The following is a 22,102-nucleotide window of genomic DNA, read 5'->3' as shown; positions in this document are numbered from 1 at the left end:
ACTCGCATCATGAATGCATCTTCCTCCTCACATCTACCAGATGTATATTTAACATACACAAATGTATTACATGTATACATTATGAAGAGCCACTGCGTGTTCATAAGGCTCTTTGGGAGAATCAGTGCTCCTTCTATAAACAACCTGTCAGAAAATCGAGTGGGATATTGATGACATTAGAACATGGCACACTACTGCCATCTGCTGGGAAGTTATGGTAAAAATACAAATGTACAATTTCTGGGAGAAAGGAGTCACCTGGAATTTTGCAGTGCATAACCTGAACACGATATGGGACAGCCTGGAGTTATTAAACAGCAGGTTAGCAGAGTGGACAAGGGTATGGACATTGGAGTCAGGCCTCCTGGGTTGAATTTCCAGCTCCAAGCCTTCCTAAATGGTGACCTTGTGAATCTGTGATGTAACTTCTTTCTGCCTCCATATCCTAACTTTCATGGGGGCGGACATGATGATTAAGTGTTCCAGTGCATGTAAAGAACTCAGAGCAGTGCCTGGCACAGGGTGAGTGCCATATGGGTGTTTGCAGCCAGATCGGTTTTTTCTTTTTAATTTATTTAACAAACATTTGCTAAGTGATACCATATTGTTTTAAAATTTATTTAACAAAGACTTGCTAAGTGGCAGGCACAGTTCTAACATCTCCACAAATCCTCATACCAACTCTTGGGACAGGTAACAGCTGTTTGTAGGGGGCTAACACCAACACATCACAAAATGGGACACGTGAGGGTATAAGTTCCAACAGATGTTTGCAGACATCATATCCCCCTCTCCAGGATATGTGACAGGAATTTCTATGCCCCAGGATATTCCACCACTTCCCTAAAAGATGGAGACTTTGGGAAATGAGAAACACATGTTCAAGATTCCCACACCCGCATCGGACTCAAAGGTTAGGGTGTGTGACTGCGTGGGAGGGCGGGGAGGGACAACTTGCCACAGGCCAGCCTCTCTGGGCTCCACCCTGGAACCAGCAGGTGGAGGCCTAGAAGTCCCGGCCGTTCAGCACCACGGAAAGCTCCTCAGTGACGCCGGGAGCGCAACGCCCGATCTCTGGGTCCTTGCCCTGCGCTCCAGCCCTGGCTCTTCCCATAGGACCCGCCCAGATCTAAAGATCCCTCATCCAGTTTCCAGGGGTGAAGGAGGCCTGGGCAGGGATGGGTTAGCGCTAAGGGCGCCCAGAGCTGCGATTACACCCTGATTCCCCACAGAGACACAGTCTGACCTGGTGGGGGAAGAGGACTTTATTGGGACGTTTAGTAGGGGAAATGTGTGAGGGTGAAGTCCAGGGAACAAGAGACACTAGGACCAAGGTGCGGTCACCTTAAAGAATCATAAATTAACCTACAAAATAAATTAAGGTGAGGAGGTCCCAAGGGGTGGGGGATGGCTAGGGATGCAAGGGGATTTCTTAGGGATGGAATTCGGATCGGCAAGTGGAAGTGAGAATTTCCAGCCCCCACCCAAGGGTCTGAAATGAACTTGTCAAGCCCTGCAGGCTGGGAGTTGGGGTTCTGGGGCTCCATGGAAAGGGAGGGTCTGGGTTCAGTCAAAGGGGTGAAGGAACTGCTTCAGGGTCGTTCCTCCAGGAAGCGGTAGGTGGGGTTCTCATAGCCATGACGCTGTAGTTCGCGGAGCTGCTGCTCCTCCAGGGTCAGCATGGGGTCCACCTGCAACAGGGGCAAGGGAGGTGCAGTGGGGCATGGAGACTTGACCCACTGATATCAAAGCCCATCCCTGCTAGGCCCTGGAACCTTCCCTTTCCCACCGCGTGGCGTGCCTCACCTCCACCACGCCATGGCTAATAGCCCCATAGGGCTTCTTCCTGCGCAGGAGCAGCATGGCGAGAAGGACCAGGGAGCCCCCTCCTGCTGCCATTATCAGCAGCCCGGACACAGCCTCCCGGGACACGCCTGCCCCAGCCGGTGCCTGTGGGGAGAGATGGGGCAGAGGTCAGCTTGCAGGTTCCTCCAGGGTCCTGTGTGGCCTTGGGAGTCACAGCCTGGCCACTGACCTCTGACCTTTCCCCTTTGATACCCGAGATATCCCCCCTCTTACCAGCTCATCTCTCTGAATCTCCGATGAGTGGAAAGGAAACCCCCTTGGAACAGAAGCATTCACCTGGGGGAGCAGGAGGTTTCAGGGACCCAGGAGTCTGGGCCCCAGATCCCTCCTCTCCAAGGCCCCAAGAATGCATCCCCCCAGCCCTGTCCTTCCCTAGGACCCCAGAGTCCATGACCCCAGACCCCTCTCAGACCCTGGAGTCCAGGCTCTCAGCCTGCCGCTCAGGACTCAGGTCTGATGAACTTACCTTTCGTTCATACTGCTCCAGGGGGGACAGCTTCTCACTCCCAGCAGATGCAGCATCTTTTTCTGTGGACTCTGACCCCCCCCCCAAGTCCGATGTCATTCTTGAGTGTCCAGAGGGGTGCTACCCCAGCACATGAAGAGGGGGTCAGAAAGGGCCCCGGGCTCCACCAAGATCTGGGGTTCCCAACGTATGGACCATTTTCCATTCTAGGTACAGGGGTTCAGTGAGATTCAGTGCCTGGGGTCTAGTCGGTGGGGCACTCACCTTTCGGAAGGGCCATGGGGGTATCTGGTAGCAGCCAGAAGGGGCAAAGCAGGTGGAACAGTGAAGACAGGAGGGTGTCAGCAAAGAAAGGGTGGGGAATCCCCAAAGCCACCCTTCCAGGGACCATGGAAGATCAGGGGTCCTATAGAAGCATCTCACCCCAACCTTAGACATTCCTCCCCATCCTCCCGTACTCACTGTAGTGGGTAGACAGGCTCAGATGTTAAAATGAGGCTGGGGGGGGCATATCCCCCAGGCTGGGGTTGTCTATATCTGGACTCACTCACCATCCTTGGCATCCGGAGACTGTAGCCCACCCTTGTCCTCACTGCTGCCCCCAGGGGCAGGGGCTTCCAACTCGTTAGGACCCAGGTGTTCAGAGTGGAGGAGTTCCTCTGAGGGGAACAGGCAGAAAGGTGGCTGAGGTGATGCACATGGGGACGCCACCAAACAAAAGTGGGTGAACAAAGAGCACCCTAACAGTGGAGTGAATGGGAGATGACACAGACAGCAGAGCCAGTCCCAAGTGGGGGGTAGCCATAAGTGGGATCTGAGGAAGTGGGAAACTGGATGGAGGCACTCCTGGCAGGGTGGCTGGAGGTTGAAGTTTCAAGAGAATGGATTCCTCAAAGAGCTGGAGAATCAGGGTTACGTGTGGCTATCCAGCGGGAAGTCAGAATAGATCTGCAGGATGTGGGAGGTCCCACTTCCTGGTACTGAGACTTTTGTGGAGACCCCTCCCCTTGGATCTGGACTGGGTTTGCAACTTGCTTTAACCAACAGAATGTAGGCCCAAGCCTTAAGAAGACCTGGCAGCTGCCACTTATGTGCTTTGGTACATAAGCAAAAAGTCCAGTTTCCCTGCTGGAGAGACCATGTGGAGAGTTTCCTTGAGAGAAAAGGCCCTGAGCCTACTTGGAGAGGGAGAGAGGCCCATCTGTGCCAGGGCCCCAGCTCCCAGCTGAGCAGCTGGCGGATGGCAGTTGCACGGTCAACTATTGGCAAGAGCAGCAGAAGAAACGTCCAGCTGAGTCCAGATCAGACTGCAGAATTGTGAGCAAAGAAAATGGTTTTTATTTGAGCCACTAAATTTAGGGGCATGTGTGTATGTATGTGTGATACAGTAATAGATAGGTTGGGGGTTCGGGTCTACCCTCAGGTACCTGGAATGGGGGCAGGAGTCCTAGACACTCACGGATCTGGGGCCGCAGCTCCTGGGCCAGGCGGGGATTCTGGTCCAGCAGGCCCAGGCTCTGGTTCATTCGTTCCTCGATCACCTGCAGGTGGGTCTGCACCTGTGGGGGGTGTGGGTGGAAAGGATGAACTGAGCAGGGAAGGGAAGATGGGGAAACTGAGGCAGGAGGAAGGAGAAAGGAAAAGTGGAGTCCAAGGAAAAGTAGCACATACAATGGACAGGATGTAGGTACAAAGTTCAGGAATAGGGCCCCTGGAGGAAAAAAACTGAAGGAGAAGAAGCAGGATACAAAGAAAAGGAAAAGGTCTACAGAAAAACATGATATGAGAGGCTTGGGGAAGGAAATAAGGAAGAAGGAAAAGGAGTGGTCACTAGGATAAGTGGGGCACAGAAGACAGGTGAATATAGGATACAGGGAATGTGGTAGAGACAGGAAGAGGACATAAGCAGGGTGGGAGGGGCAGGAAGTATGGAGCCAAGAGACAGGAAGTAGGGAAAGAGGGTTCTGGTGATAGAAGTTGGAGTCTAGGAACAGGAAGGGGTCCAGGGACAGAAGGGGATCTGAGGGACAGGAGAAGAGTCTGAGGGACGGGGTCGCAGGGACTGGGTCTGAGGCTAGCAGGACATTTGGGAGCTGGAAGGATCGGGGTACCTGGAAGCGCATCTGCTGGGCCTTCTCGGGGTCCACGGCTGCCACATGCTGGTAGTGGCGCAGTGTGTGTCTTTGCTCCTTCTGCTCTGCACGCAGGTAGCGCCGCAGGGCCAGCAGGACGCGCTCCGCCTGGGGAAGGGATGCAGGCTGCCCGGGCCCGCCCCGGCCCTTCTCACCCTCTGCCCTCTGCCCCCAGCGCCCGCACACCTGAGGTGGGTCCCCCTGCAGCGCGGCCAGGAAGCCCTCCAGGGCGGCCCGGCGCTGGTCGTTGATAAGGGCGATGACTCGGGTGGCGTGGGTCTCCACCAGGCGTTGCCGCTCGCCGGACACCTGCTCCTCCAGGGTCTGCAGAATGGACTGGAAGTGCTGGTGAGGGGGGTGGGCATGGGGTCGGGAGAGGTGAAGATGGGTGACAGCCTGGTTAAAAAGGGAGTCAGGAAAGGGCGGGGCTCCCGGGCCAAGTGGGGTGGGCTCTTCGGGTGCAGGCCAGGGCGAGACCAGCTCAGAGGAGGCTGACTGGAAGGGGAGGAGCTACGGGGGTCAGGTAGTAGGGGCCGGGCTAGCCCTAACTGGGAGCCAATCTGTGGGTATAAATTATATCAGGAACAAGTCCTTTAGGGAAGGTATCCCCTGGCCTGGGTGGGACCGAACTGGGGACAGGCTGTGCCCAAATGAGACTGAGAAGGGTGGGAGTAGGAGCCAGGGAATGACCACTAACGTGTATATGAGATAGGACTGCACCAAGGTGAGGGTGAGAGAGGTGGGAGCAGGAGTCACGAGGCTGGACCTACTGAGGTGGGACTGAGTGACAATCCCAGACCAGACTCGGGGCCAGACTTAACGGTGTGAGTGCATCGCAGAGGCAGAGAAGGGCCTGACTGGCCCGCCGCGGTCAGGGTGGAAGCCAAATATAGGGGTGTGGCCAAGAGAGGAGGAGCTAAGTAGGGAGGGGTGCAGCTAGATGGGGTGGGCCTACCTCGTTTAGAGCCTGTCTGTCCGCTTTCGGCAGGTTCTTGGACTGGTTGTCGGCCATGGCCCATTCACGCATCACCTGGAAGAGAGGGGGAGCCTCAGGATCCTAGAACGAACCCTGCTTCTCCTAGTGATCCTCCCAACCCCTCTTGAGGACCCTGGAGGCCCCAGACCCCTTAAGTCCCCCTGGCTCAGGGTTCCCTGGAGGAAAGACCCAGAGGAGTTTAAAGTGGGAAAGTACCATGGACCAGAGGTCCCCCAGAACAGGACAGCATCCCAGTGGGTGCTAGTGGTAGGGCTCTCTGGTGGTCTTGAGGGATGGTGTTGAGGGCCAGGAGTCAAAGGGGGCCTGAGGAGACTTTGGAGGTGCTTTTGATGGGTCCCTGGGGAGTTTTCTGGGATTTAGGGAGCTCTGCGGGGAGTCCTGGGGGCCCCAGCATCCTCACCTCATTAATCTGGCGCATCCTCCGCTCCTCCAGGTCCATCTTGGCCCGCAGGAACCCCTCGTGCTCGCTGATTTCCCCAGGCATGCCGAAATACACATCCACACCATCTGTGGGTCTCGGGGTGGGAGTCACTGCAAGGCCTATGGCCCACCTCTGGGTCCTCTTTCCTACCTGGAAAACTACATTTCCCAGAGTGCACTGGAGACAGCCATAGCTGTTGCATGGCATCATGGGAGATGTAGTCCTGGACTGGGCCAGTTCTTGCAAAATTCTGGAATCCATTACATCATCTTCTAAACTTTCCCCAAGTGACCCCTAGAACCTACCAAATGATCTCTCCACCTCCAGGTACCCCTGAAAACCCTTTTCCTTTGCATTCTTCAAAGGCTGGCCCTTTTACCTCTACTTTCTCAAAAGCTAGTCTTATTCCTCCCATTTTCCCCAAATGGGCCTTTCCCCTACACCTATCCCGACACCAAAACTTGTCCAGGGTGGAGGGAACCAGAGGTCCAGAGACTGCCTCACCTTTGCTGACCCCTGCAGGCGTGTGGGTGCTTGGGGGTGGCGCTCTCTCCTCCTCCTCTTCCTCCTCAGCCCGTGGGGGCTCCACGAAGTAATCATCTACCGGCTGCAGGAAAGATTCTTCCTCTTCCTCATCCTCACTTCCCTCCGCTCGGCCCCCCAGGGGCCAGGCCCGGGTGGAGGGGTCACTGAGGGAGCAGAAGACCTGAGGCAGTAAGAACCCGTGACCAGGCCTCCGGACTCCCATCCTCTGCCCAGGAACCTTGTGGGGGGCTTCCTCCCACTCACCCAACTGCTGGCCTAGATGGGCTGGCGGTCGTTGGAGGAGGGCAGCACACGTACTCCACACCCCGAAACCGGTCAGCTCCACAGGGCAAAAGCATGCCCGAGCCTCGAAGGACGAGGCCCTGGGAGCTGCAGGCCTGAGGGAAGAGTGGGCCCAGACACTAGGATCGTGAGGGAGCAGGGGGCACCTGTGGGGCTGGGAGCCTGGGTGCCTGGTTCTCGAGGAAGGGGATGGGGAATGGAATTCCTAAGTTCTGGTGGCAAGAGGGAGCTGGAAACCCAGAATCCTGACTCCTGGGTGAGGAGGGACTCTTGGTTGTGGCAGAGAAGGTGTATGGGACTTGCATCCCCCCGCTTTGAGCTCCTGAGGGAAGAGAGAGCTGGGGACCTGACTGTTCGGTCCTGAGGGAAGAGGGGTTGGGGGAGAGGTGCCAAGCGCATTCGGTTGTTAGAGGTCTGGAGGTGGGGGGTGGTCCAGGGTCCTGACCTCCTGCGCCTCCTGATGCCTCCGGGTGGAGCTCTCACACTGGTCCATGCGCTCCTGGTGCAAGAACCGGCAGCCTTCCGGCACCAGCAGGGCTTCGCTCACGAATTCTCCCGCTGGGGAAGGGGAGGCCTGGGTGAGACCCTCCCCCAGCCTACAACCCATCCCCACAGAGTCCACATATTCTCCTCAGAGGCTTCTCTGCCCCCCTCCCAACCCAGGCATCCAGCCACTGGGAGAACCCACCTCGGTCCCCCTACCCCAGCCTGGGACTCACGCAGGCAGCGGAAGGGCACGACTGGGTGGTGGGGGTGGGCACAACGGCCGCTCCGGGCACCCCCGCACCAACGCTCCATGGGGATGGCCTGCGTCGCCTGCTCCACTCGTGCAATCTGCAGCTCCGGGTACATCTGGGGGCACCAGTGGGGGGCAATCAACCCACTGCCCCGCCCCTGCCAGCCGCGCCTCTGGCCACGCCCCCTTTCAAGGCTCGGGTGTTCAGAAGGCTTTCTCCATCCTGGACCTCGCTTTTCTCCACAGAAATCGCCTTCCCTATCTCAGTCCCTCCCGCCCATTGGCCACGCCCCCTCGTAGCTTTCTCGGGTCTAAAGGCCGGGCCACAACTGCCTGCAAGCGCCACCCTTTAAGCCCCACCTCTCCCCTGGCCACTCCCCTACCAGGTCCCACTCCCCGTAGAGCTCCCCTTCTTTAAGCCCCACCTCTATCTCTGTTTGGCCCCGCAGTAAGTGTCCCTTCTCTTCTTCCCAGGCCTTTTCATAGCCACGCCTCCTGCCTCTGCACTCCCTCCTTGGCCGCCACCCCTTTCCCACCTTGCAGGTCCGTCAGGTCTCTTTTTGTTTTAGACCTACTTCTCCTTTGCCATGCCCACCTACAGGGCCCACCACAGATTGCTAAGCACCGCCTCTTCTTCTTCACTCGCCCCCCAGCTTAGCGGGCCGTCTTGCACGGATTTCCCCCCTGTCCTGACCTAGTTTCTCAAAACAGGTCCTGCCCTCTGTCAGCTTCGCCTCTTTATTGGCCACGTCCCCTAGCTTCCCGTGCCTCTTTAGATGCTGCTTGTTCCCCTGCCACGCCTTTTGCACGTCTAGCTTCTTAGGGGCGACCCCGCGTCCCCGCTGACCACGTCCCTCCCAGCAGGTCCCGCCCACCTGTCTGCAGTACTCCAGCACGCGCTGCGGGTCCCGGAGACAGCGTCGCGAGCGCTGTGGGTCTGGCTCCCAGCGGCCGGTGCGCAGGTCCCGGTGAAGGGTCAGGCGCCCGCATAGTCCGGCCACCTGGGCCGACCCCGGGGCCTGGGAGTGGGGTCAGCGAGGTCAGTAAGGGCCCGTAGGACGTTGGCATGTGGGTCTCCCGGCCCTTCGCTCGCCAGGCCCCAGAGGTTTGGACCCCCAGCACCAGCCCCCTCCCCCAGGCACCGCGCACCCGCCTCCGTGGAGGCACCGTTCCCCTGGAAACAGCTCCTGCAGGGCGGGGGCGCCCCAGCTCTGCCGTTGCTATGGCGACCCGGGTCCCCTGGGATTCTCGCAGCCTTGTTGCCGCGGAGACAGGCTCGGTTCCCACCCCGCCGCAGCCGCGCTGGAGCCCGAAGGGGTTAAACCTGGACGGCGGGGGAGGAGGCCAGAACCCAGGCGTTCTGGCCCCTCCTCCCGCCATCCCAGGCTCAGGCTCTCATTCTGGGTGCAAAGACGACAGGGCCTGTCTTCAGGGCCCTGCAGGCCTGGACACCAAGTCCTTGAGGACCGGAGCTACATCCTGGATCGGGATGGGGGGCTGGAGGCCTGGACTCCCAGGTCCTGGGGTCCTCATATGGGTCCAGAGCATGCCAGGGGCCTGGATCTTGAACCCAGGTGCCTCGATGTCTTGTGGGTCCTATGTTTAGGTGGGAAGGGGCTGGGGCTTCGGGGGACTGGACTTCTGGGTTCAGGGGCTCGGGGAAAGCCAGTGCCTCTGACTGGGGGAGGGGGAGAATGGGACGTCAGATGGTGGGGGAGCTGGGACCAGGGTTTCTGGTCCAGGGTTCATGCACGCCTCGGGCTGCTGGGGGGCGCCTGGAGGCTGGCCATCCGGCTGGAAAGGCTGCGTTTTCTGCCCTGGACATGTCCGCATCGGGGTCCAGAGGACCCGTCCCGCCCCTTCCCCCACTCCCCAGGACCCGGCCCGGCCTCACCTCGGCCGCGCCGGGGCTCCCACCGGCCAAGCTCCCGGCGGCGAGCTGCGCGCGCAGAAGCAGCAGCGATAGTGGCAGCAGCAGCGGCAGCGGCGGCGGGCCCCGGTGGCGGCCCAGACCGCGAGCGGCGGGGCTAGCGGGCCCCATGTCCCGGCCCTCGCGCCCTCACGTCCCCTGCGCGCCCGCCCGGCCGGCCCGGCCCCAGCGGTGACAGGAGCTCCCAGTGCCGCCGCCGCCGCCTCCTCCCGCCGCCCCCGGGCTGCGCCGGCGCCGCCAGCCCCGCCCCGCGCCGGCCCCGCCTTCGCGGCCAGGACAATAGCGCGGCGGCTCTGCGCAGCGGGGAGCAGCTCCCGAACCCCGCGTGGGGACGCGCGCCGGGCCGCCGCCCCTCGAGATTCCAGGCGTTCCGCCCCCTCGCCAGGGCCCAGCCAGGAGTCTGCTTATGGGTTTTGAGTCTTCCCAGGAATTCTCTCCCCCAGCCCTCTCCTTCCTCAGACCCAGACGCCCCCGATCAGCCTCGTCCTCCTCCAGGGATGCCAGCCTCGGAGAACACCTCCATCCTACCCCCCTCAAAAAAAAAAAGTCCTCTCTTGAAATACCAGGAATGCAGGCCTCCAAAATGTCTCCATCAAGAACATGCCAGTTGTTCCATCCCGCCCTTCCCTCAGGTCCAGGAGTCTGGGCTCCAGGTGGTGAATCCATCGGAACCAGAGACCAAGGCCCGGCCCCTCCTCCCTGGGACCCAGGTGTCCAAAGGTCCCAGGTGTCCGCACCTCTGAATGCCTTCTAGCTCAAGGATCCAGGGAAACAAAGCCCCCAGTCCTTTTCTTTAAGGATTGTCTAAGTCCAGGCCCTAGTGCCTCAGGGCAGCGGGCTCCCTCCCCACCCCTGCTCTAAGGACCCGCCTCCCCATCGCCCTCAGGACTCCTGCTTTGTCTTCTGAGTGTCCCAGGCTGATTGGGGCAGCATTGTCAGGTGTGTGCACCTGTGCGAGAGTCTGGGCATATGCCCACGTGTGTATGCTTCTATGTATGTGGCTATGTGTGTGTACCTGCATGTGTGTGGCTTGGGAGAGGTATGTAGAGTTAAGAGAGCACTGAGCAGTAGGAAGGTGCTAGAGGGTGGCTCACCTCACAGCAGGGGAATGGACGGGCCTTGGGGCAGGTTCAGGAGACCTTTTCCTTGATGGAGGGGAATGTTCCTAAGATGTATTTACTCCTTTGACCTTTTTTTATTAAACATAAATAATCTCATCCCCAGATTCTCCTTCTTCCCACAACTTCTCCTGCCCCCATGAGAATTCTCCACCCAATCCATTCTTTGGGTCCAGTTCTTTCTGGGCCTTTAAGGAAGGTAGGAGTGAAGACAGTGCATCCAGGCCGTACTTCCAATGGCCAAGCAAAGTGCCCCTCAGGGAGAGCTAGAATAGGGGTGGGGCCTGGTCTGCCCGGTGCTATCTTCCTTCTCAATGCAGGTGGTCATCTTGAAATAGCTGGTCTTTCAGTGGCTGAGGACCCCTGCCATTCCTGCCCATCTGCCATTCTGAATCTCTTACCCAGGGGAACAGGTGGGGATAAGGGCCATCTTGCTTCCTCTGGGGGCATCCCTCTTGGCTGAGCTGACTGTCCACCAGTGACCCAGACAACTGTAATGGCTTTTCCCTCCTTCCAATGTTCAGTTTCGGAAGAGTAAAGTCACCAATTTGTTCTGGTTCCTCAGAAGCCAGGACGATCCATTATGGCAAGTTGAAGATCCCAGGACTCGTCGGAGAGGTGTCACACATGAGTCTGGAGACGTGGGTGGCTGGGTGTGGGGAAGGCAGCATATGGAAACGGGGGAGTCCCGGGGGCCAGGTCTGGGGGTCCAAAGGATGTGGGTTTGATGTAGTTGGTGAACGCACGGGGATGGGGTGTGGTGAGGTAACCTGCCCGGGCTCTATAAAGTCTGCAGGGGGGCGCCATGCCCAGGTGGGGGCTGAAGTCGTAGAAGCTGGGAGTCCCTGGGTGTCCAACGGGAGAGGTGGGTGGCAGGAAGAGGCCTCCTCCAGGCGCTTCGCCAAGGCTCAGGCTCACACTGACCCCTCGGACTTTGTAGTAGCCATTGGTTGGGTCCTGAGGGGACAGATGGGACTTGGTAAGGAATGTGTGTGGTACAGAGGGGTAAGGGTCCCTGCTGGAGAGACACACTGAAATAGAGTCAGACCTAGAGAGAGACAAAAGAAACTGGAGCAGGCAGAAACCCAGAGACAGACGGACACACAGACTGGCAGAGAGGCAAAGAGAAACCAAGACAATGACAAAGGGTCAGAAGGAGACAGGCATGAGACAGACAAAAACAGAGCAAGACAGACGCAGCCTGCTGAGGAGTGGCAGTGTGGAAGGAGATGCAGAGGGAATGAGACAGAACTTGAGACCAAGACATTCTTCGTTCATTCATCTGCCTAACAGCTTTGATTCTGTCATGCCCTGTGCCACTGCTGGAGACATCTGTCACTAGGATAGACCTGGACCCTGTTCTCCTGGATATTACAGGCCATGGGAGAAATGGCAAAGCACTAGAGAGAGCCCAGAAGGGTCAGGGTTGTGCTGGGGGAAGCACAGGCCAGAGTGAGTAGAGCTGGGATGGGGGACCGTCAGCACAGAGGTGACGCTGGGATAGGGATGCTGGGGCAGAGTCATCAGGTCAGAGTGCTCATGGCTGTCAAGGGGGAAACACAGGCAGAGACAGGTCACCACGTGAGAAGGGAAGCGTCGGCTTTCTAGAACAAGAAGTATCTGAGCTTCTTCAAGAATGAATCTTAATATATTACCAAATTCAATTAATAGGAAATTGAAATATAGTGATGGGTTTGGTGAAGCAACTAGAAAGGGACCTTGAATAAAAGGGTCAACTTAGACCAGCAGAATATCTCAGCCTACATGTTGGATCAAGTATTAAAATCTGCTTTTTGACCTTGAATAAAAGGGGGAAATGGCAAAGACAAATGAGTTTATATGGCTAAGAGTCTTCCAAAAAGAGCCAGGAGGTCATCAGAGGGGTCATGTTTACACACACCTCAGCAGGACCCCAGAAAAAGCCAAAGTAGTTACAACCCTAGGTACTTTGTTCTCCTGAAGGCTACAGAGATCCACAGGGTATATAGTCATGGGCAGATGGATTTGGAGTTCTGTGCCATGGCAGAGGGCCCTACTTTGGAATTTGTGCTCCTGAGGGTGATGGAGCCGGACTCAGAGGTGAAATGCCTCTTCTGTCACTTTTACTGAACCTGTGGTTGGCGCTAGGGATGGTGCATACTCAGGAGACTTGAATCTCTGGACTGCCCATGTACCAGCTGGGCCCTGAGCCTCACCAGAGTGGCAACTCCTACTCTCTGCTTTGTTGGTCTTACTAAAATCAGCTAACAGGGAGGTGAAGATGGTCAACCACCACACCAGGGACTCAAGAGTGCCTACAACTGCAAGCAGAGGAATTGCATCCATTATCCGTGTGGAATCTAAGCCCCCTCTTGATCTAGAGGTGGAGAGGGCATCACAGAATGAAGGAATAAAATATGGACTAGAGGGGACTTACTAATATTCTACTCTAAAACTATTGTGACCAGTAATAGAAGAAATTTTAGCAACGAGGTGGAGAAAGTGGCCACAGTATTTGCTGAGAGCAGGGAGAGGGAAGTAGAGATGTGATGTGGGGGCATTTTTGGGATTTTGAGTTGTTCTAAATGATATTGCAGGGTCAGGTGCTGGACTTTATATATCCTGCCATAACCCACTGAATGTACTGGGGGAGAGTGTGAACTACAGGGTAAACTATTATCTATGTAGTGTAGCAGTGCCCTAAAATGTGTTCGCCGAGTGCAATGAGTGTGCCACAATGATGGGGTAGGTTGTTGGTGTGGGAGGAGTGGGGTGGGGATGGGTATACGGGAACCTTTTATATTTTTTAATGTAACCTTTTTTTTGTGATGTTAATATCTTAAAAAAAATACAATTTCCAAAAATGTTGAGGTGGGGAGGTGGGGGGTGGGTTATATGGGAACCTCTTATATTTTGTTTTTTTTTTTAAATGTTTTTTAATGTAACGTTCCTTGGGATCTACTAACTTTAATTAAAAAAATAACATAGAAAAAAAAAAGTATCTGAGCTGAGACCAGAGGAATGAAGGAGGAATTAAGTAGGTAAGAGAAGGTAGGAATGGTTCAGTCCAGGGGAATAGCATGCGCTGGGGGCAAGGAAAGAGAGAAGGGCTCTGGGCTGTGGACTGGGGTCAGGAGGGCTGCTCTGAGATGGAACCCCAGAAGAGCGGCAGATCTGGGGAGATTTGAGACCAGTGTGGAACCCAATGAGTGTAAGGGGCCCCGGGATGTCTTTTTTTTTTTTTTTTGGCAAACATGTATTGCTTTATTTAGTGTTTCTCTGCATTGCAGAAGTGTCAGCAGTGGGCCAAAACCCCCAGCAGGACACAAAGGTGACAGGGCAGCCCCCAGGCCCTCTAGAGGGAAGCAGCAGAAAGAGGTGATGCCCCTGCAGCTCCTCCCAAGGCCAGCCCCTTCCCCGGGCTCCCAGGCCAGGGAGGGGGGTCTGAGGCCAGCAAAGGCCCTACTCCCTTGAACCGGGGCCAAGGTTCACGGGTAGGATGTGTCACCCTAAAACATAGTACTCAGGCAGAAGTGCTCTTCCCGCCTAGCAGCACCCCAAGGGTGATCGCTGGTCAAGGAGCCAGAGGCACACTTAAGACATCATCCATCTGGAGTGTCTTAAATATGACAGAGATGGAGAAAGTGCAGACAGAATCACCCCTGGTCTAGGGCTCAGGAAGGAGGCCAGGGCTGGGACAGCTATGTGGCACAGTCCGCAGATGTGCAAACTGAGCGGGAAAGATGGGGGAGATGGCCCAGGAGGCAGGAGGATAGAGACCTGGAGGGGGTTAGGCCCAATTCTGGGGATACCAGATGGAGGAGGAGGGGACCAAGCAGGGAGAGAGCTGGAGACACAGTGACGGGAGCCCCTCCTCTCCCAACGCTCACCTTGGCCTCCAGAGCCCCCTCCTCATCCAAGTCCAGGTCGCTCTGGTCTGTATGCACGATGGGGCCCTGGCATGATGGTTAGTGAGAGGAAGTGGTCAGAGGAGCTTCTTGCCCCAGCACCAGGCCATGAAGAGCCTCAGCTGCCTGGTGGAGGCCAGGTAGGAGGGTCCAAGGGCATGTGGGAGCTGGGCCTGGAGGCAGGAGCAAGGGGAGCCTGGGCGCATCCTGGGTCTAGGGAATAATTGGGTCAGGGACATATTTGGACTTGGGGGGCTTTGGGATCTGGGGTCACTGTTGGGACTGGGAGTTTGGGAGCCCTGTGGGGTCTGGCAGTACAGTTGGGACTGGATCATGATTTGGGTCTGGGGAGCCTGGCATCCTACCCTGTCCTCGCCACTGCCTGTTGTCTCCTCCTCCCGGCCACGTGAACTGGAGCCGTTGCTGCTCCCTGGGACCCGCACCAGGTTCTTTTGCTTGGAGAAAGAGGCTGAGACCCAGCACAGTGAGGGGCGGAGATAAGTGATGGGGCAGGGTCACAGTTTATGAAGACCAATGAGAGGGAAGAGAGCGGATGCGGGCGGGCCAGGTGGGGTGCTGAGAACCAGTGAGAACCCTGCGTGACCCTGAGGGTACCTTAGGGAGGGTTCTCCCTAAGAGAGGCGGACTGGGCCAGATCCCAAAGTGGGGCAGGTTCAGTGGGCAGGGCAGGGGGCAGAGGGCTGGGGCACTGACCTTTGCTATGGCGCCAGCAGCAGAGGGCCAGCCCAGTGATGACCACGAGGAGAGTCATGGCCGCTGCAGCCACCCCGGCCACAATCCGCACAGTGGGCAGCAAGTCTGCAGGGAGAAGTGGGGGCGTCCTGAGGGGGCTTGGCAGGGGACTGAGGAGGCAACAGTGAAATAGAGGCCCAGAGATTGGGTTTAGAATCCCTAATTCAAAAGGTTGCCAAGTTTGGGGATCCTTAAGGATTGAATTCCCTAGTTTGGGGTCCCTTGGTTTAGATGCCTATGAATTAGGGGTTCCCCAAGCTTGGAAATATCAGTTTAAACTCTCTGGCTATAGGGAGTCTCAGAGTTTAAGGAGTCTTTCACTGTGCAAGTCTCAATATTTAGAGGTTCCTGTCTTAGGAGCTCCTAAAAATGCGGGGTCTTTCAGGTTAGGATTCTTTATTTGAGGGTATTTGTTTTGGAGTCTTGAGATTCAAGGAGCCCATAGTTTTGAGGCTCCCAGGGTTTGGGGGTCTGTGCATGAGAGATCCTAGTTTGGGCATTCCTAAGTTTGGGGATCCCTGAGTTTGTGGGGTTTGAGTCCTCAGATTTGGAGTCTTCAGGGCCCGGGGTCTCACCTCTACGGCCCAAGCTGACCCGGGTACCTCCCTCGCCCAGTCGGTTCCGGGCACTGCAGTTGAAGCCTCGGCTGAAGTCGGACTCCTGGGTGTCGGCGATATGGAGCACGGAGATCAGGCCCGGACCCTGTACTCCGTGAAGTTCCGGGGCTGGGAATGTCTCCACCAGGAATCGGCCCCGCGATCCCGCCGCAAGGAAGCCCTCATCCCAAGACCAGAACTGGGGACACAAAGGAAGGAGGTCACTGAAGAGACTGGGGAGGGCAGGGGAGAAGCGGGCGGGCTCTCAGGAAAGTCGGAGGTGGTCACAGCAGTTTGGGGAGTCCGAGTCGGAGGTCAGGCACCTGGCTGGTGGGTCATGGTGTGTGGGGGGGTGCATTTCCTTACCACGGCTTCTGGGGCGGGGGAGGCAAAAACTAGACACTGGAGGCGGGCGGTGCCCCTCAGGAAGGCAGGCGTAGAGTGCAGGGCGGTCACCACCGGGGGAGCTGGGATGGATATGGAGGACCAATCAGAGGAGAGGCCCCGCCCCCAAACGCTGTTCGCACCCTTGTCCCTCTTCACTAACCCCACCCAACCAGGTCCCACTCACAGCAAACTCCGAATCAATCTTCTCTGGCCTTCAGTAAGGCCCGCTGGCCTCCCCAGGCCCGCGTCTAGAAAGCGCTCCCAAGGCCACACCCACTCCCACACCTACACGCCCCTCCCTGCTCCACGCCCCACCCGCTCCCACTACGCCCCGCCCCTCCCCATCCCCCGCCACACCCGCTCCCGCTAGGCCCCGCCCCCACCCCTACCCACGCCCCACCCACTCCCGCTAGGCCCCGCCCCTCCCAACCACACGCCCCGCCCGCTCCAGCTGGGCCCCGCCCCTACCTACCCCGCGCCCCGCCCGCTCCCGCTAGGCCCCGCCCCTCCCCTCCTCCCTACCTCACGCCCCCACTCCCGCTAGGCCCCGCCCCTACCTACCCCACGCCCCACCCACTCCCACTAGGCCCCTACCTACCTACCACGCACCCCCCACTCCCGCTAGGCCCCGCCCCTCCCTACCACACGCCCCCCCACTCCCGCTAGGCCCCGCCCCTCCCAACCACACGCCCCGCCCGCTCCAGCTGGGCCCCGCCCCTACCTACCCCACGCCCCGCCCACTCCCACTAGGCCCCGCCCCTACCTACCACGCACCCCCCACTCCCGCTAGGCCCCGCCCCTACCTACCACACGCCCCCCACTCCCGCTAGGCCCCGCCCCTACCTACCCCACGCCCCGCCCCCTCCCGCTAGGCCCCGCCCCTCCGCCCCTCCCCATCCCCCACGCCCCGGGCGCCGCGGGCAGCCCCGCTTCCTCACCGTTCACCGTCAACCTCGCCTCTGCAGCGCCGCCCCCCCGGCCCGAGCGTCCCGGCTCAGCCCTGCACACGTAGTCGCCAGCATCCGCCGGCTCCACCGACCGAAGACGTAGCGTGGGCCCGGAGCCCAGCACCTGGGACCGGAGGGCGATCAGGGCGGGCCCTGGGGCGGAGCCCCGCCCGCCGCCGGCCGACCCCCGCCCCCGATCGGGCCTCACGTGCGCGCTCCCGCGGCGCGTCCAGGTGACCCGTGGGGGCGGGTTCCCGCGCCAGGCGCAGCTGAAGGACGCGTCTTCCCCGACGTCCACCGACGCGGGCTCGGGCTTTCGCTGCAGGATCGGCCCGACTGGAGGACCGAGGGGCGGGGTCACGGCCGGGGAGGGACGCGAACCGGGATCGGAACCTCAGAAACACGACGCCCTCAGGGCGAGGGGTCCCCGACGACCCCGCCCACGGGTCGCCCCGCCCACGGACCCCGCCCCGCCCCTGCCCCCAGGGCCCTGCCCAGGCGCAAACCCCGCCTACATCCTATTCCGGCCCCACCCCCTCATGGGCTGGGCCGACCCCCCGCAGACCCCCAGCTCCCGGCCCCTTTCAGCCCACCCCGCCGTGGCCACACCCACGGCCCCGCCGCGGCTCACACAGCACGTCCAGCGCGGTGCTGCGGTTGGCGCTGCCCACTGCGTTGCTGACCTCGCAGGACACGGGCTCGGTCAGAAACGAGGCGTCCGCCACGACCTCCAACCTGGGCCCGCGGGCCCCGAGCACCGGGGCGCCCCCCTTTGCCCACCTGCGGAGGTGGTAGGGCTGTTAGTGTGGGCCCCGTCCCCACTCCCCACCCCGCCTCCTCCGATGCCAACCCCAGCCCTCCCCAGCCATCTGTCCCAACCTTCCCAAGCGCCTGCTGGGGACAGGTGGCCTTCGTCCTCACCTGTAGCCGGTGACAGGGGGCTGGGCCGTGGCCTGGCACAGGAACATAACCTTTCCTCCCTCCTGTATGGTTTGTGGTTCTGCAGATAGAGACACCACTGGGGGGTCTGTGGGATGGGGGCAACAGTCAGCGTGGGTAAGGACCTGGCACACCTCCACTGCAGGCCTAGGAGTCCAGTCCAAAGCCCTTCCTCCTTCAGACACCTCAGGAGACCAGGGCCCCATCCCCTCTTGCTCCAGGCTCTTTCAGACTGAGGAGTTCCAGCACCAGCCCCCTCTTTCCCTGGGACTTCCAGCTCAGGGCCCCGCATCCAGCTGCACTCACACTGCAGAGTAAGTGTGACAGCTGTGTCTCTTCCCGCAGGTAGGGCCTGGCTTCGGGCGCGGCAGACCAAGGTGGCTCCATCATCATGGCTGGAAGGGGTCAGGGATAAGGTGCTCTCCACTGGCCCAGCTATGCCTTCCTTCAGCATGGTCTGGAGGTTTGGGATAATATTATTGATTTTATCTATCGCTTCTATAGTGCTTACTACATATCCTGCACTCTTATGGGCACTTACAAGTATTACTTTATTTAATCCTCACAATAACCTTATGAAGTGCATACAACTATTAATCCTAATATACAGATAAGGAAACTGAGGCACAAAGAGGCTACATAACTTACTGAAGACCAATCAGCTAGCAAATAACCACATACAAGGGTTAAGGAGTTCTAATCCTTGAACCCCTGCCCTCCCATATTCTCCTCTTCTTCGGCTGAGCCTAAAGTCAGACCCCAAGTTTCCTTGAGTGGGCAAGGACTGGTACAGGGACTTGAATCTGACCTGGCGAAAGGTGGCCCTATTCAACCGGACTCCATCTCGGAACCACAGCAGCTCAGGGGTGGGGTGGGCATTCCCGCGGCTCTGACAGGTCAGGTTTGCAGGAACCCCAACAACTAGAGAAAGAGTGGGGCCGCCCAGCACCTGGGGGGCTTCTGGGGGCACTGCGGGATGAGTCAGGAGTCAGAGCCAAACCTGGATCCAGGGACCCTGATCTTCCCAGCTCTTCTCGACCCCCTCCCCCGCCCCCCACCCAGGCTCCCTGGGCTCTGATCCTCCCAGTCAGCACTTGCTGCCTCCCTGGGACCCCCGGGGGCAGGTAGGCTGGGTGCTCACCCAGCACGTGCAGTTGCGCAGGTCGCGAGCGGAGACCTGCCTGTGTGGCCTGACATTCATACGACGCTTCGTCCTCCAGCTCCACAGGCCTAATGTGGAGGTTGTGCTGGCCGTTGGCTGCATCCCCTGATATCCAGTACCGGGACCACCCTGGCGTCAGGGAAGAGGCTGTCACACCGTGGTTCTGACTTCCTGGCCCCAGCTCCCATCCCCAGACACCTCTCACCTGAACACTGGCCGGATACTCCCTGGTAGGACACTACTAAAAAGTGGGCACTGGGCCCAGAGAGACTCTAACTCTCTCCCAGCCTAGAGTCACTGGAAACTTGGGAGTGGTAAAACCAGAAAGTAAAGCAAGAAAACGATCGCTATAAAAGATAGGTTCTAGACATTACCTCTGGGATGAGGAGGGAGAGCGCTATGATGGGGAAGGGGATAAGGGGGGCTTCTGAGGAGCTGGCAATGGATCTGACATGGGTGTTAATTATTTGTCAAATCTTTCACTTATGTTTTATGCACTTTCCTGCATTTTGCAATATTTACAGTCAAAATAAAAACCCTCAAACCCTATAGGTTATCCCCAAAGAAGGATTTCAAAAATCAGACTCCCAAATCTGTTGACCCGAGCCCATCAATTTCCCAAACTGCAAATACAAACTTCAGAGGCAGCGCCCGCCCAGCACCCCCTCCCTAATAGAACGGCCTCACCTGGCAGGTCCCTTTCGCCCCCTAGAGCCAGCCCGTCCTTGGTCCACTGAACCAGTCCCTGGTATGCGCCCAGGGCGCAGGGCAGCCGAGCCTCCTCCCCCAGCAGCGCCACCAGGTCCTCTGGCTGTTGCAGGAAATGGGGTGATGGGCCTAGGAGAATGGGGGCCAGGAGGGTAGCAGACCTGAGCTGAACACATTCAAGAGTTCCCTCCTTCTGGAGCCAGGAGGTGGGGCCCCAAGCTCTCTTCCCCCAGGACCCAGGAATCCAGCCCGAGTTCTCCCGCAGGCCATGAGTTTGGACCATCAGACCCTTCCTCCCGCACACAGCACGCCCCCGCGCACGCATGGGTGCCGCTCCGCACGCGGTACCTGCACGCCCTCTGAGGCAGAAGAGGAGGGCGAGGAGGGCGGGGACCCGCATCCTGAGCGGATCTAGGTGACTTGCCAGCGCGCTGACTTCGCGGTCAACTCGTCCCCGGCAGCCCACCTCCAAGCCCCCTTCCCGCCCGACTCTTCGTCCCGGGCTAGAGGCGCTCCTGCTCCTGGGCTGGAGCTCCCCAAGTCCGCTCGTCCGCCGCCTCCGACGCTCTGGACCGCGGGCGGGCTGCTCGCGCTGGGTCTGCGGGAGTCCGCGGGAGGGTCCAGGCCGCTCGCCCCGCCCCGGCCCGCCCCTGGGGGACCCGCCCTCTTCCCATTGAGAAACTCCCGCCGCCCGGGCCCGCAGCGCGCGGGGCGGGGCCGGGGATGCGCGGCGGCTCCCGCCCAAGCGGGGTCTGGGAGCAGGAGCACCTGGATGGAAAGGGGGGCGGGCCTGGGGGCGCAGAACACCTGCGCTCTGCGGAGAGGAGGAGGCTCGGGGCGAAGAGCAGCGAAGGGAGGGAATGGAAGAAACTTGCTCAGCCCAGCTCCTGCAGGGACCGCGCCGAGTGGAAACAGAGTTATAAATGGGAGCCCCTGGGGCCTCACCAGTTTCCGCGCCCCGGGGAGGCGGGCCCTGGGGCTCCTCGGGGCCTGCGGGTCAGGGAGAGGGCACTGTGGTGCCCGGGGGGGGGGGGGGCGGTGGGACCCCTGAGAAGAGGGGCTCCTCAGCTTCGCTCTCCTCAAAACCCTCCCCCAAATATCCCGCTGCCTGCTTGGTTCCCGCTGCAAACCAAAGCCTATCCTAAGCCCCAGGAAGCCAGGCGCCTAACCCCTCCTTTCCCAGAACCCCGCAGTCGGGGCCCAGCCCCTCGCCCCTCTCGGTCGGGCCCCTCGGTCACGGTTGCCGGGCGACGGCTGGGAGACGGCGGTGCCCGGGCCGGGGCAGGCAGGGAGGCTGGGAACCGCGCAGCTTGTCCTGACGGCTCCCGGCAGCCCAGCTGCGGTGTTCCCACGCTGCACGCCGGCCCCGCGCTGCGCAGCTGGTGGGGCAGGTGGGCGGATCCCTAGCAGGCTGAGGGAGGTCTTGGGGGGTCTGAGACCCTGGATCGGACGTTACTGGGCCTGTAGGGACTGGGGGGGGGGGGTCCACATTCAGGTCCCTGGTTGTTCTTGGGCACAGACTTTTTATTTTTATTTATTTATTTTTAGGAAGTACCTAAAACAACCTAAAAGCGAGACCTCATATATGCGAGGCAGGCGCTCAACCACTGAACTCTACATCCCCCGGGGCTCAGACTCTTGCGTCTCTGAATGGCAGGAAGTTGGACTCCTGGGACTCGAAGAGACTGAGGTTTCAGACCTCTTCCTGCTGAGAAGCTAAGGGCGTGGACCCCCGGTTTCTGTGGGGCTGGGGGTTGAGCTCCTAGATCCTCTACCTGCACCATGGTGCACTTGGGAGAGGGAGACGGGTGTCAGAAACTTTGGTCTTAAGCCTCAGAGTCAGCGGATTTAACCACCCTTCTCTCTCTCACCCCCACACAGGCGCAGGGGGATTTGAAAATCAGCAGACAGTGAACATCTGTCCTAGTTCCTGGGGGGATGGGAGGCGGCTGGACTCCTGGGTGCTGGAGGAGAAGGGTCTGGGGGTCTGGGCTCTGGGTTCCAGAACTTCAGCACTTGTTTTTTTATTTTTTTGTCTTTTTAAAAAATTAACCATCAATTTTACTGGTACATATTAATAAAGCATACAATTCACCCAAGAGTACAATCAGTAGTATTTGGAATAATCACATGGTTGTGCATTCATCACCTCAGTCATCATGAGAGCATTTCCACTATTTCGATAACAGTACTTGGGTTTTGAAACAAGGTGGACTTGAGATTGGGAGT

General features: G+C 58.9%; 2 protein-coding genes across 5 annotated transcripts; both read right to left on the bottom strand.

Moving 5' to 3' along the window:
* Window positions 1-604: 604 nt before the first annotated feature.
* APLP1 (amyloid beta precursor like protein 1) lies at window positions 605-9,571 on the bottom strand. Of its 4 annotated transcripts, none has more exons than XM_058279270.2 (17): window positions 9,341-9,571; window positions 8,322-8,465; window positions 7,430-7,562; window positions 7,156-7,268; window positions 6,672-6,805; window positions 6,387-6,571; window positions 5,862-6,040; window positions 5,420-5,494; window positions 4,651-4,809; window positions 4,444-4,572; window positions 3,792-3,891; window positions 2,884-2,991; window positions 2,597-2,620; window positions 2,333-2,403; window positions 2,080-2,142; window positions 1,807-1,950; window positions 605-1,691 (listed from the first exon to the last, which is right to left on the bottom strand). In XM_058279270.2, the coding sequence occupies exons 1-17, from the start codon at window positions 9,485-9,487 to the stop codon at window positions 1,593-1,595; spliced, it is 2,007 nt and encodes a 668-aa protein (XP_058135253.1). In that variant the 5' UTR covers window positions 9,488-9,571; the 3' UTR covers window positions 605-1,592. The 4 variants fall into 4 exon arrangements, with proteins under 4 accessions (XP_058135253.1, XP_058135255.1, XP_058135254.1 ...); XM_058279272.2 differs by having other exon boundaries at window positions 5,862-5,968; window positions 9,341-9,532; XM_058279271.2 differs by lacking the exon at window positions 2,597-2,620 and having other exon boundaries at window positions 9,341-9,532.
* Window positions 9,572-10,564: 993 nt separating this feature from the next.
* Window positions 10,565-21,657, bottom strand: KIRREL2 (kirre like nephrin family adhesion molecule 2). The gene is given in 18 exon segments (XM_071208990.1): window positions 10,565-11,104; window positions 11,107-11,143; window positions 11,413-11,451; window positions 14,364-14,429; window positions 14,747-14,850; window positions 15,090-15,200; window positions 15,710-15,929; window positions 16,097-16,197; window positions 17,056-17,188; window positions 17,273-17,400; window positions 17,696-17,844; window positions 17,986-18,091; window positions 18,310-18,460; window positions 18,812-18,972; window positions 19,145-19,294; window positions 19,853-20,002; window positions 20,222-20,471; window positions 21,649-21,657. Coding segments are annotated over 18 exon segments (2,094 nt in total). The 3' UTR covers window positions 10,565-11,075.
* Window positions 21,658-22,102: the final 445 nt, after the last annotated feature.

Source organism: Dasypus novemcinctus, chromosome 18, assembly GCF_030445035.2.
Source record: "Dasypus novemcinctus isolate mDasNov1 chromosome 18, mDasNov1.1.hap2, whole genome shotgun sequence".
Lineage (NCBI taxonomy): Eukaryota > Metazoa > Chordata > Mammalia > Cingulata > Dasypodidae > Dasypus > Dasypus novemcinctus.
This window is presented reverse-complemented; position numbering and strand designations above follow the sequence as displayed.